The following is a 14,191-nucleotide window of genomic DNA, read 5'->3' on the forward strand; positions in this document are numbered from 1 at the left end:
TATTTAGATTGCTGCTGTTTCTCTTTCTCTTGCTCTGCTTTTAGGCTGAGAAGACAAAGCTGCATTCTCCTCCTGTGTTACAATCTAACACGCACAGCGTGAAGGCACCACTTCACTCCTTATCGCAGCATTGGGCGCAGTTTATCTGCAGCAGGAAGTCCCTGGCTCAGGCTATGATGGGATGTTGAGGGAACAGCCTGGGTGCAGGATGATGAATGCAGCGCTGTGAGACCAGCGATGTGTGCCGCGTTAAAGCCGGCAGGGATAGCGTCAGACAAAAGCATTGGGCAAAACGGCAAGGCAGCAGACCAGAGAGGCTCAGGCGGCGGGGAAACGCCTCGCCTGCGAAACAGCGAGCTTTTTCTTACTTTAACTCTTTGTCCTCCGATAAAAAAACGCAGAAAGGTTTTCAAAAGAAAGCCGAAGAGCCAGGCTGGCACCAAGGGGCTCATCCAGCCCGCAGGCAGCGCTGCCGGCCGCCTTTCCGCTGCTGCTGGGCGGCCGCCTCGAACCCCGAGCCCAGCACCGAAGCCGCGGCAGCGCCAGACCTCCTCGGCTCCCGCCGCTACCCGTAACCCGGCGGCGGAAGCGGCGGCCGGCCCCAGCCGCCCAATGGGCTGAGCGCTGCGCGGCGGCGAGGCCGTCACTTCCTGGCCCTGCGGCCGGCGGCAGCGAGGCGAGAGCCGGGCCCGGGGGCGGCGGGGCCCGCAGCCTGCCCGGCGCCCGCCAGCACCATGCCCTTTGACTTCAGGAGGTGAGTGCGGCCGGGCGGGGCTGCCCGCAAACCCGGCCTCGCGGCCTTCGTGCCTCCTGCCCGGCAGCGGTGATGTGAGGCGAGCCGGGCCGCGGGGCCGCGCGGGATGGGGAGGAGCGGCAGCCAGAATTGGGTCTGGGCGTGGGAACCCGTGCGATTATCGTTATATAATGGCGTTGTGCAAAGGAGGCGTGAGGAGTTTCGAACGGCCCCGGGCGGCGGCGGGGATCGGGCCTGGCGGGCGGGGCGAGGCCTGCGGGAAGCTGGGATCCGAGCACGAGGTGTGCGCTGCCAAAACGAAGCCGAGGGACCCTGGGCTGCCGTGGGGCTGCAGCGATAACCGTGGGTTTGAGCCGTTCCCGAAGCAAAGCTGTGTAAGCGACGCCTCCCACCTGCAGAATGCACCTATCTATCGGAGTCTTTTCACGTAGGTTCTACCCCAGCGTTAGGGTTACCGTCCACCTGCGCCAATCTGGGAACTGAGGTCTGTGAGGCCTCTCTTGGGGCACTACACTCACATGTGAACAGCACCGACAGACACAGACCTGTTTGAATGTGTCCGAAAGAGGGCCAATAAAACGATCTGAAGGATGGAACACCTCCTCTGGGAGGACAGGCTGAGAGCTGGTGCTGTTCAGCCTGGAGAAGAGAAGGCTCCAGGGAGACCAGAGAGCAGCCTTTCAGTGTCCAAAGGGGGCTGTAAGAAAGAGGAGGACAGATGGTTCGGCAGGGTCTGTTGTGATGGGACAAGGGGACATGGTTTCAAACAAAAAGATTTAAATTGGATGCAAGAAAAAGGTTCTTTATGACAAGGGTGGTGAGGCACTGCACAGGTTGCCTAGAGAGTGGGTGGATGTTCTGTTCCTGCAGACACCTGAGGTCAGGCTGGAGGGGCTCTGAGCACTGATGGAGCTGTGGGTATCCCTGTTCGTTGCAGGGAGTTGGACCAAATGGCCCTTAAGGGTCCCTTCCAACTCAAATGCTCTTATGATCACCTCATGTTTTGCATGTAGTACCACCATGAGCCATACAACTGTTGATGTGGAGAAAAGAGCACAGTTGTGTCATTCTCCCATACAAAGGCTGTGCACTGTGTTTCTGCTGTAACTCTAAACCAGGCCTCTCATTTATACAGGATGGCAGGATCTTGTATGTGATCCCTGAGGCACTGTTGAACATGGAGCAGTTGCTTCTGAATGAAAACTTGCTGAAGCTGGAAACAGCATCTGCTGAAACATGTGGGATCCGGATCCCAGAGCCTTGTTTCTTCCTTTGTATAAAGTTTGGTAGAAAAACTCTTCTCAGCTTTGGAGACATTCTGCCAGCTGCAAGCCCTGTTGCCATCTGTTTTCAGGCTTGTAGAATACACAAACAATGAGGGATCCTGAGTTATGGCTGTTGCTTTGTAATAGCAGATAAAATGTTATTTCTGATGTCTTAAAAATGTACGTTCTGTTGGGTCTCAAAATGCACATATGGAAAGCAGCTTCACAAGGAGTAATCATCCTAAGAGAAAGCACCTGTGTGGTGCTTCAGAATGGTGTAAAGGTGTTGAATAAAAGCTCGGTTAGTTTGGATTAATGAGTTACAGAAATGTGGAGGCATCAGTTCACATCTGCACTTTGAAGATTCACAGGTGGAAATAAGTTCTTTGTCATTGAGTTGGAGGATTAGAAATAGACGTGTCAAAGCACCTACTCATACAGTGTAAGCTTATTGAAGTTCATCTTTTCTTCAGAGATGAGACTTTAAAGGCTGCGCTTGGTATAAGGCAAGAGCGTTATGGTACAGAGAAACTAGTGTCACATGCAACTAACTGCTTTCCTCTTTCAGCAGCTTGAACAGAGCCCAGGAACAACATTTTTGCAAAGGTCAGAGGCAGTCTTTGAGCTTTTTTGATCACTGTGCTGTCAGTGGAACAAAATCTGTTGAGGTTGGAAAGTTTTACTCCAGTAGGTTAAGAATGATGCGTGCATTAAAAATTTGCAGCTACTTCCTGACAATGATATAACACAGCACAATAGGCTTAGAGAAGGGAAGTTTCCACCTGTGGTATGTTTCTGAAGGTTTTTGTCATTTAAATGCAAGGATTTTTGGTCAGACATTTCAACTGGATGTCCCCTTTGCGAGGTGCAGTTTGGCACTCTGTCTTTACCACGCGCTTCAAAGTGTGTGTTGTCCTTATGTATGATTAGAAGGTTGGATTAAAAGAAAACCCAAAAAATGACACAATTACACCTATGTATCTTCTAGAGTCCAAAATTTAGAGTTTCCAAGTGGAAAGATATTGTTTTTTTTTTTTTTCTGAAGGCTGCAGCTTTAACCAATGAAGTCCCTATTCTTCACCAATTGAAGTTGAAGAAAGCATTTCTGGCCATTTGGCTTAATCTTTTCTGTCTCATAGACTTAAGGGTTCAAGTTTGCCCCAGTTGGAGAACACAAAGTGCTTGAATCCATTTCTTGGAAGGAGTCTCCCTGGGGCAGAGTCTGAGACATACTGGTTGGTATCAGATGTGGAAACAGCTTGTTTTATTGCTTATGCTGTATGTTTCTTTTTCTGCAAGGTTTTTGTTTTCTCAGCTTATCAGTTATTCTTTTTGCCAATATGAAATGCATTTAAATAATAAATAAAATATTTTTACAGTAAAAGAATTTCAAGTGAATAAATAATTGTTTTGTTCTGAGTGTTGGGTGTTAATCATTCTTAGTACATGCCCAATGCTTTTCATTTTTCAAAGCATTTCACATGCTCTAATCTCTGCAGTCCTTTGATGTTAATGAGGAATCAAGTTTGTAGATTGGAGGCTTTGGTACAGAGCTGTTCAGTGCAAGGCACGACATCAGCCCTCCTGCAGAGCTTCTGAATCAGTTTGTATGTACAGAAGGCCTGGTTTCCTCTTTGTAAATCATTTTTTTTTTTATTTTTCAACATGATTTGTAAATCATGTTGTTGCTTCCTGCCTTTTTCATCAACACGTTGTTGCTTTTTGCCCTTCCCTGGTTTGTTAGCGCTCATCTCAGCAAAGCTCCATACCTGTATGGGGATTTTGAGGTGCACAGGTGGAATGCGGAGGGTGCTTTGCCCTTGAGCATTTAAGTGTCACTTGTTTATTTGCAGCTTCTGTAGTTGTTAAAATCATAATTAGATTAAACTGTATAGCTTGGGTAATCTTGGATGGTGATTGCACGCCAGAAGGTTTCTCACATGTTACGTGATCCGCTCAGCACGAAGGCTTAGCTTCAGTGGAGAGCAACAGTTCTGGAGTTCAGCTTGCTGTAATGCTGAGAGGTACAGGAGTGATGAGTGGCTTTGTGTGCTGGAAATGGACGTGGTGGGGAGAAACTTGCTGCAAGTTCAGTTGCTTTTGAATATGATGGCTTTTCTTGGCATCTGCCCATTTGTGTGATAGAGTTACTGGTGGCTTCATTGCAGTTTCTGAAGCCTCCCAACTAATCTGGTAGCTGTAACTGGACTGAGACAAACTAAAATAGACGATTCTGAAATCAAGTTTTTGTTCTAACTGGGGCGATTCTCAGTTGTGCCCTGACCACTTTTTCAGCACAGAAAGCAAACATCTGCAAATCCTTATTTTTATATTCGACTAAACACTTCAGAGTTTATTTCTCACTACTGATCACAATGTTTTGATTATGACTTCTGTTGTATTTTTCCCCTTATGCCTTGGTAGCCTAAATGAAGTATTATTTTTCACCAGTATGCTGTACCTGGATTTTAGAGGTCAGAAGGAAGGAACCAGGCTTAGAAGGGATTTTGATTTAAGTGCTGATTTAGAGTGGAAGTTCTTAGTGGCAGATTTATTCCCTCTGAACAGCACAATGGGGCCCACAGTCAGCTGCTCCTTGGTAAATCTGTAATAAATGATACGTTCTACATGGTTATTCTGATTGACTGCTGAATAGAGTTCTGGTTGTTCTGGGCCATGGGCAGGTCTTTGCTTTGGTTCCCATTTGTGTTTCTTTTTATTTCTTTTAAAGTCCAATCATCCAGTCAGCTGAAACTGACACACTTTCAGCATTAGTGCCTTCAGGAGAGGCAGTGTGATTATGAATGTTTTTAATTTCAACCTACGAGTTGTGATGGCTAATAGGCAAACTGATGCCCGAGACAACTGGCCTGGCATGGTTGTGAAACTGGTGATAGAAACTGCTTCAGCAGCATCAGGGAGCTCTGTGTGTCCTCCTTTGATTCCCAGGCAGATTAGTGAGATCAGGCTGGCAGATAGTAGGCAATCTGCAGTTTTAGGAAAAAATCTTTTTCAGCCCTAAGCTGCCCCTTTGACAACAGTTTCTCATGCACTTCTAAGCTTAAGAAAAATAGCTTGCTTTCAGTCTTCGGGCTTAAGGAAAGGAGCGAAGCTCTCTCTCCTAATCCTACCATTTTTCTTCTGACAGATTTGTGAGGGTCACGACTTAAAAGCTTTCTTGTAACACCTCAAATCTCACTTCAACTTTTAGGGAGTTGTTCAGCTTATGTGTGTTTGCCAGTTGTAAAGCAAGAATAGGTGAGATGTTAGGAAGAAGCTCTTTTCTCAGAGGGCGGCGAGGCACTGGCACTGCTGCCCAGAGCTGTGGGTGCTCAAGGCCGGGTAAGACAGGGCCCTGGGCAGCCTGATCTGATGGGGGGCAACCAGCCTACAGCAGGGGTTGGGACTGGGTGTTCTTTAAGGTTCCTTCAATCCAACCGTGCTGTGATTCCATGAAAAATGCTGAGTGACATTCTGGCACTGTCTAACAGCTGTCAAATGCTAGTGGAAATGTACACATTTGTTCAGGAGTTTAATTGGCAATCTCTTTGTGAAGTGTCAAGCAGCTCAGTGTTTCTCATGGGATCATAGTGCTCTGTGCTCCATCCACCTGCGCTCCCTCTCAGCACATTGTTTAACAAGCTGTGTTACTGCATAGTGGTTCATGTGGCAAAGTTACTTGCTGAACTTACTTTACAAATGAGCTGTCTCTCCCGTAGAACTGCACGCTGGTGATTGCAGCAAGTATCGCCTGTTCTTGGCTGAAAGATCGTGGGGAGGGCACAAAAGAAGAATAAGCAGCCACAGGCAGCCGGAATGGTTTCTCCTGGTTGGATGAGTTGTGCTGAGAGGTGTGCGTGCAGCAGTATCGAGAAGGCTTGCGTGTGCCCTGTACTGAGTTGTGTGCTCACGCTCGCTTCCACAGCCACAAACCACAGCCATTTATAGCCAGTGGCCGAAACGCTGCTCTGCGTTGATTAGATAGATGCCTCTTTACACTTTGCAGGGACTGCACTTTTTTGTTTAGCTGCTTGACAGCTGCCTGCTCCTGAGCAACTGGTGGCTCTGCGACCTGCTCCTGGCAAACGTGTTCCACCTCAGTGTGTTGTGAAACAAGGCTTCGTGGGCTGCTGCCTTACGTAACCACCAGAGCCGGGCTGGTGCCAGGCTGTGCCATGACTAACTGCGTTTCAACAATAGCCCTTTGAGGGCACCTGAAGGATTATTCTGCAGTCATAGCAGTCAGATGGGCACACAGCAGTTGTACAGACGGAGCGTGTTGATGTCTGTGCCACAAATAACCAATTATACATAGAGTGCATGCGTGTAAATGTTTCTCCTGAAGTCTCCTTAATACGTTATTTATCTTAAAATAGCTGGAGTGGAAAATTGTTCTTGAGTAAGTACAGGAGTATTAAATTCTGGCTTTGTAGGAAAGTTCTGTATTGTTCCTTCTGCACTTTAACTGTCCTGCGTTGTTCCCTCGTTGATGACACAGATGCTTTCTTCATGGCATCATAGTTCGTTGCTGTGAAAATGACTGAATCACAGTAAACAGAGCTGAAGCAACAGCGCGGAGGGAGAAGCTGTGGAAGTTGTTGAGCTTGTATTTTGAAGTATGCAGGAGTATTTTTTTTAGGTGTGTAATTCAAATGTCAGAGGTGGTAAGAAAAGAACAGTCTTGCAGTGAGGGAAGAAGTAGTGGAATCATCTGTTTTTTTTGTCTTGTATCCAAGCACAAGCTCTGAAATGTCTAGGTATTCCTGTACCAAGGCAGCTGCCCTCAGAATGGAAAATTGTTGTGCCAAAAAGCTATTAATAACAATCTAGTCGTGATCTACAGGCCTTCCTTAGTCTGAAATGTTGGAATGTTTCAGTAGTGATAATGGCAAATGTACACCAGTGAAGACTGCAGCTAGATGGACTGTGTTTGAATTGAGTGTGTTTGGATGGGTTTTGTTTTGACCTTTTTTTTTTTTTTAAAAAAAAAAGAATGTTTGCAAATGCAATAATGTTTCTGGTTTAGTCCAGATAAGCCAGAAACACAGATTGCCTTTTAGTACAGGAGACATCAAAGTGCTGTGTTAATGCAGCCAGGCATGCAGAGCTACTAGCAGAATTCCAGGCTCTCAGGATTGCTTAGTATTTATTTAATAATGATATCTTAAGGCAGACCACTTGTTTTCTTAATTGCTGTCCACGTCCATAGAGCACTGTGTACTATGAATAGAAGGCTGGAGAGCCCACTACAGGACCAGTGCTGCCAATAATGTAAATAGGACCATATTTTCAGATACATGTGAAATCTCAGGCCCTCGCTGATTCTATATCAATAAATCAAATACGACTGAACTGAACTGATCTCTGAATCTGGTTGCTGGAGTGTGGCATCTTGACCAGCAAGTGCTGGTCAGCTGGGTACCAGCTGCACATTATGGGTGTATGATGGGTCTGTCAGACACATTTTTCTGGCAGGGTGGGATCACTATGGTTATTTCTTGACAGCTGAGTCAAAAGCAGGAACTTCATCTGGAAGCCAGATGTTACTTTCGAGATCTACTTCCTCATAAGCATCTTAAAAATAGCACTAAATTCTAGAAGTGTATACAGAAATTCTCTCAGATTGGAACATAAATAGGAGACTCTGAACCAGTCCCTTTCATGAATTCTCTTGCTGATACAGAAAAATTTGCCACGCAGTGGAGCGTAGACTGGGCTTCGTGTTTTTCAGGGGAAGCCTTATGAAGATGGAGCTGTTTTCTTCTCTTTATTGTTCTCCCCCTCCTCTTTTCTTCAGCAGAGGATTTTTGTCTTCAGGCAGTTCTGGGTTATGTAGAGCAGTGCAGTGCCAGTCTCACATTTGCTGTCCTGGCACAGCTGGCGCGTGCAGCTTTCAGGAGGCAGCATTCAAAAAGGAAAGGCACAACGTTGTGATGCTACATTAGTCTCATTTAATCTCATGTCTTGTTTGAAGATGTTCAGCAGTAACAGGCGAAGTCTTAATGTTTTGTGGTTTCCAGAAACTATGAGCAAAGTATCTTTTATATTTTTCCCCCTTGGGTGTGTTCGATTTTGCTCTGAATTCCACATAGGTAATTTCTTGGAAATTATAGTTTGAGTTTTGTGGAGATCAGGACTCTGTCTGTGGGGAGAGCTGAGGAGAAGAGGGGATGTGCTCAGGCACTGAGGCCAGCAGCACTGGGAGCAGCAGGAGCTGTGGGTCAGTGAGATGGAGCTGGGGGAGAGTGGCAGGGAAGAGAAGCTCTGCTCTGAGGGGTCTTTCCGTGGGAAAGGGAGCGAAGTTCAGGACCAGGAGGCTCACAGAGGGAATGGGGGAGGGACAGGGCGATGCTGGATGTGCTGGGGAGTTGTGAGGAGCTTGAGCTTCTGAGCTTAAGGGGGATGGGGGCTCTGCGACAGGATGGCTGCAGTTTATTTAGGGTATTTACGTATCTGGACAACTTAATTAGCTCGTGGAGAACCATGTGTTTGATCCTGTTCCTCATCTCTCTTCCCTCCTCTCTTTCTGGTCTCCAGAATATGGTACTACCGCACAGACGTCCAATTGCTTTCAGCCCAACAGAGGGCTGGGTGCCTTTAAATACCAGTCCCCTTACTTGAACATTTTTTCTTCATGACATTTTTCTCCTGTTTTGATGAAGCAAAGTATAGTTTGCTCACTTTATTAAAAATACATTTCTCTTTCATCCTTCGTTTTGACACCTGCCTCACTGCCTAAAAGGAAATAAGAAGCTTGCTGGCAAGGTTCCACCATTGAGTTTCTGAGGTTATAAATACATTCCTCCTCCTAACTACCTTTGAAATATGCTTGAGTCTAACATTTTATTCAGGAAAAAAAAATAAATAAATAAATAAAAAAACAACCCATGTTATGCTGCATACTGCTTCATCTCTTCCATTCATCAGTGGCATCTAAAATAATTTTTACTTTTGGGGTATTTCAGTAATAGCAATTGCTGTGTATTCCTGGGTAATAGAAAACAAGGTCCTTATGCACCAAAAGAATAAGAGTGCAAAATTTAGAACTCAGTTGACAAGGTGTTATGCAGAACAGGACAGTGGAGTAAAGGAGCCTGGCTGAAGGGAGAAACCAGCAGGAATAGCTCCTTGAAAAGAAATCATGAATGGAAGCAGGGCCTATTCATTCTGTGCTCTCTTTCTCCAAGTGTTGTGGGGATTCGTAGGTCTTCTGTCCTAGAAGTAAACGGTTTTGTTATTTCTCTCTATAAAATCTTTCCTGTACCTGCTAAATAACCAGAAGCCCAGATGACATAATGCCACAGAAGCTGCTGCTGAGTGTGTTTCTTTTGGCCCCTTTCTCCAAATGTCCAGTTACTTAAATGCTGAATTATATAATGAATGACAGTCCTCTTGGCTAACCTTGTTTTCTCATTCTTAGTGCTCCTCCTAGTTTCAGAAACTTCCTCTGTTAGTTTCATTATGTTCTTGGAACTCGAATTAAGAGGGAGGAGCTGGCTGGCAAGGAAAATCATTCCCTCATTTCACTCCTTGGCCTTCAAGTGTGGAGAGTCAACAGGTCAAAAAAAAAAAAAAAAAGAGATACTGGAGGATGATGCTTTGAAAAACGGTGTAATGTGAGGATGAAATGTAAGTCATGCAGGGTTTAAGAGTTCCAGTCTTTTCTTGCTTGCAGTACAGATATGCTGGTTTAAAACTGCTTTAGTTCCTCCTTGTCTCCAGCCCTTTGTGTACCGGAACTGGTTCCAAGTAATTCAGGATTAAACAGTTTCCAGTGTGATTTTGAAGCCTTCTGTGTTTGTGCATCAAAGCTCAACTTCTGCAGTATTTGTGTTAGTGCCCCATTGTGTGTAAATGAGGACTAGGTGATTACTTAATGTTGTTTGTGTATTATCTACTGTTACGCAGGTGTTAATCTTATTAAATGTGTTAATAACTGCTTGGCATTTACAAGTATCAGTTTATTAGTTGGGCTCTGAATCTGAATTTGCACCTTGAACTTGCATTTGGGGTCAGACTTCAATAGTTATATACTATGTGCTTACTTCCCCTGTGTAAACTTCCATTAACAAGATCACGTATTTTACTCTACACATGCTTCACAGTTTGGGTCCCAATTCAGGAAAGTGTTCCTATTCAAGACTGTCCGCAGACATGTGCTCCAGGTACAGCCCTGTGACTGAGCAGGGACACTTGGCTCTTGCACTGCACATCTTCTTTGTTTTCATAAACATCTTCCCAGAGCTTTCCTTCTGCAGACCTTCAAAGACACCGTGGCTTTGATCAGTAATACTTCATATCTTTGTAAATTTTTTCATCTGTGTGATTTCACTGTGTTTGGTGAAAAAAATGACAGATGTCACCAGGTGCCACTCTGCAAAATGAAGAAGCTGAAGTAGAAAGATGTAATTGAGTGGAGCAGCAATTACACAGTGAGTCAGTGCTGGGAGCAGAATAGAATTTAGTTCTGTTGGCTCCCACTGCTGCGTCCATTCCCTGGGGTTGCAGCATGGCTCCGTCCCAGAGGCTGTCTTGAGCTGCTCTCTGCACATTATGTTCTCATCTGCTGTCAGACAGGAAACGCAGAAATTGCATTTAAGCAAAGAATTAACAATCGCAAAAAGAAGAGTTCAGAGTTGGCAGTTCCGATTCTCTTCTCCTGCCACTGACTTCCTGCAATTGTTCTTCGCCGCCTATAAACGAGGGTGATAGATTTCTCTGTGCTGTTGGAAGCAGAGTTGCTTCTTTTTAGCTCTGCTAGATTGGGCAAGAGCTGAATGTTCCTGTGGAGGTGTCAGAGAGGTACTTGCCTTTGGACAGACAGAAAAGCAGCAACATTTGAAAACAGGAATTCTGAAAGAAATCTTAAATAATGTTTTACCTGAAAATTGAAAAAATAATGCTTCCTCTGTATGTGTAGGGGAAGGCATTAGGATAAGGCATCTGTCAGCTTCCTGTTGACTGTAGTAGAGTGGATTTACAGGTGTGTAGATCTTTGACAGGTCTGTGGAACAAAATGTTGGGTTTATGTCTAGAACAGCTACAACCAAGACTGTAAGAAGTTGAAAAAGCATCGACAGGTGGAAGTCACTGCTTTTAGAGTTAGAGGTCCTTAAAATGGCGTGCTGTTCTCAAAGCTTTTCCAATTAAAACTTAAATAGAATCAGCCAAGCATATTAGTTCTGACAGAACTTCTACTCCCTAGATCTTGTTTGGTTTTCATGCTCTTCCCCGTGCTCCCCAGGAGGAGACCCTCTGGCATTCTGACACGGCTCGGAGGAAGCGCAGCACTTCAGATAGGTTCCTACTCCATGTCAATCAGGGCTCTCCATTCCTTCCTCTCACTCAGAAACTGCATCTTTCCTCCTCTCGTGCTTTCCTAACCTGGGAAATTGCTCTGAGCTGCCAGTCAGGGCAGGTCTGGCTTTATTTTGTAGCAGCTTCAGACACCTGGGGTGCATGATCCCACCCACACAAGCGCTGTGTCCTTCTGTGCTGCCTGCCCAGCCGGCTGCGCTCCTGCCTCACCCACGGGAACCTGGTGACGTCTGTGCCCTATCTGGGTCAGTAGGCAGAGGAGAGACCTGTCCTCCTTGTTCCTTGATCATCATCGTCCGAGTGCCAGCTCTTCTGGGGTTACCTTCTTTACTATTTTGATAATTTCAGGCATGCTGTCGGTAGGTATGTGCAGTGGGGTAATTGGTCTTTCAGGCCATCTCTTGTACTTCAGGAGTCAGCCTGCTGTTACACTGTTGAATAAAATCAATTTAACAAGTAAAGAGAATAATCTTTTTATCTCTGGGTATGGTCACAGTGGCTCTAGGTATGGATTCAGCAGCTGCTAATGGCAACGGTCCCCTCAGCAACTTCAGATGGGTGACTGAGATTTCATTTTTAAGTAGATGGCTTTTTGTTAATCAGAAGAGCAAACTATGTGTGCAAACCTGACCGTGCTGTTTGTTCTACTTTGGTGTTTAATTTGGCTTGAACAGTCAGACTGAAAACTAAATTGGTGGGTTTATTTTTTCATGATGCATAAGGAACAGCTTTGCTTTTAGAGATCTTACTTTGAGTGTATGACATGCTTCAGAGAAAAGGAACAAAGCTGGAGGGATCCACCCTGTGTTAGAGGCAGCAGAGTGTTTGTGTATGAGCCTGCTCGTTTCCTTGGGAGGTGAGCGGCTCCTAAAAAGGTTAAAAGCTCACAATCTACAGCTGAATGCATGGTAGCTCCTGGAGTTGGCTGTTGCTATCAGGCCTGTTCTTACTGCTCCCTACTCGAAGGCTGTTAAGGCAGTATTATTGACAAGCAGGAATGAATTGTCCCCGAGCCATTATTAGAGAGCAGTGACCCAAGGAAACAGAGGAATGGTTGCTGCCTGTTAAACAGCTTTGTTGTTTTGATGAATTTATTTTTTTTTCCAGCTCTTAGCTGGATGATTTGATTTCTTTGGTTAAAATTCTTTTGTTCTTCTGGTAGCACTCGAGTTTGTCTGTCTGTCTGACTCAGTTAAAGGAGCACTGAGATGTCATGCTCTGGGGAAGCAATTTCTTTCCTTCTCTGTCTCGTGCCTACAGCCTGAGAATCTGGTGTACTTTGTGTTGTGGAACATGAGGAGGTGGATGAGGCTGCTGCTTACTGGATGTTTCAGTGGGTGCTTTCAGTAACCCAGCATTTTTGCGAGGTTGCTTCCTGAAACTTCAGAAGTGTTGGTGAGCACAGATTCCACAATACCTCAAGCTGCTGGTGAGGCAGGTTTGTGCTTACATGTTTTGCTCTTCTGATTCTTGTTAGGTGATGGACATCTCTTTGCCCAAGCGGAATATCACTAAGGTGTAAATATTCCCTGACACAAAGCTGCATGTCTTTGGTGGGAAGGTTTCTCTAGAATTACTGCTGGGGCTACAAGAAAGGTATTTCCCTTCTGCCGTCAGTTTCCAGCCTAAGTGAGCTTGCTCTGACAACAGTGTGCTGATATATTCATTTTGATTCCCTGAATCCAGGAAAAGGTATCCAGTGTAGACTTGGTATTACTATCTTCTGCCTCCAACCTGCACTGATGGCTGGGGGCAAAAGGAAGGTCCTGAGACAAACATAGCCACAAAATGCTGTTCTCCTCTCTGTAACACCAACCTCCTACAACATTTTCCTGGAGAGATAAAATGCAGTCTGTTTACACGCAGTTGTCTTTGAATGTCAGATGGACTTGGTCCAACTGTACAGCGAGTGAGTTTCTTCCTGTTTCCCATGTCCTTCTTATAAATGATAAAATATTTCATGCAAAGCAAATTGCAGAACTCTAAGCTATAAGTGGTATCCTTAATAGCAGCAGGTACTGAGTGAATCACGGTCCATAAACTCTTCTGCTGTCTCCAGGGATGCATTTTCCAGATGTGGTAGCAGCAGTAATAGAAGGAGGGAAAGTTGTGCATTATGCTTTGCTGTGGACTGGTGGAAAACTCGGTGCGGTTGTTCCAGCTCATTTTGCGTGCACTTGAACACGGTTCCTAAAGTGGGGTCAAGCATGCTCATTCTCCCCACTTGACACCTGCCTTGGTTTCATGAACTGTTAATACAGCTTTTCTGTCTTGAAATGACAAACTTAGATGCAGCTACATAGACTTATAGGAAGAGCTGGTTATCTGTGCATCGGTTCAATAGCAGGCAAATAAAGGCAACTGAACCCAACGGTCTCTGCTCACTGAATCATATGTCTGTAACACAACAATGAAGGCAGAAGGTTTTGAGGAGGCAGATAGGTTAATGGTAAGAAGAAGAATAAAAGGGCATTAAGAGTGATGAATCCCTGTCTCCAGGGAAAGTGAATCCTTCCAAGAGTTAAAGATGGTTTGTCTCTTCTATGGCATCTGAATAAAAGTTGTCAGGTGGCTGAATTCACTGATGTCTGCATGAAGTTATTAAAGAGTATAGTGTCATTCAGAAGGATGCATCCTAAAAAGTGAATTAATTTAGAATGTCTCAATAGTAGATACTTAAAAAGAAAAGAGGATGCTAGATGTTTTCTAAACTGTTAGCAGACAGAGCTGCCTTGGGATGGCTATTACCGAACAAGGAATGTGTGCAGCAGTAGGTGTGTCTGTCCAAGGCAGTTTGATGGCTCTGCTGCTCCTCGAGTCCCTTCCACAGTGTATGTAGTTGCCATCAAAAGCG

At 45.1% G+C, this 14,191-nt stretch overlaps 1 protein-coding gene across 1 annotated transcript in view; it reads left to right on the plus strand.

Moving 5' to 3' along the window:
• Positions 1-677: 677 nt before the first annotated feature.
• Positions 678-14,191, plus strand: part of ERGIC1 (endoplasmic reticulum-golgi intermediate compartment 1) — a 56,010-nt gene continuing 42,496 nt past the window's right edge. Inside the window, exon 1 of the mRNA XM_042880563.1 lies at positions 678-754. Within this exon, the coding sequence (XP_042736497.1) occupies positions 735-754 (20 nt within the window). The 5' untranslated portion in view covers positions 678-734. The remainder of the gene's footprint in view (positions 755-14,191) is intronic.

Source organism: Lagopus leucura, unplaced genomic scaffold (genome assembly GCF_019238085.1).
Source record: "Lagopus leucura isolate 7727_CA_CO unplaced genomic scaffold, USGS_WTPT01 Super-Scaffold_100027, whole genome shotgun sequence".
NCBI classification, from domain to species: domain Eukaryota; kingdom Metazoa; phylum Chordata; class Aves; order Galliformes; family Phasianidae; genus Lagopus; species Lagopus leucura.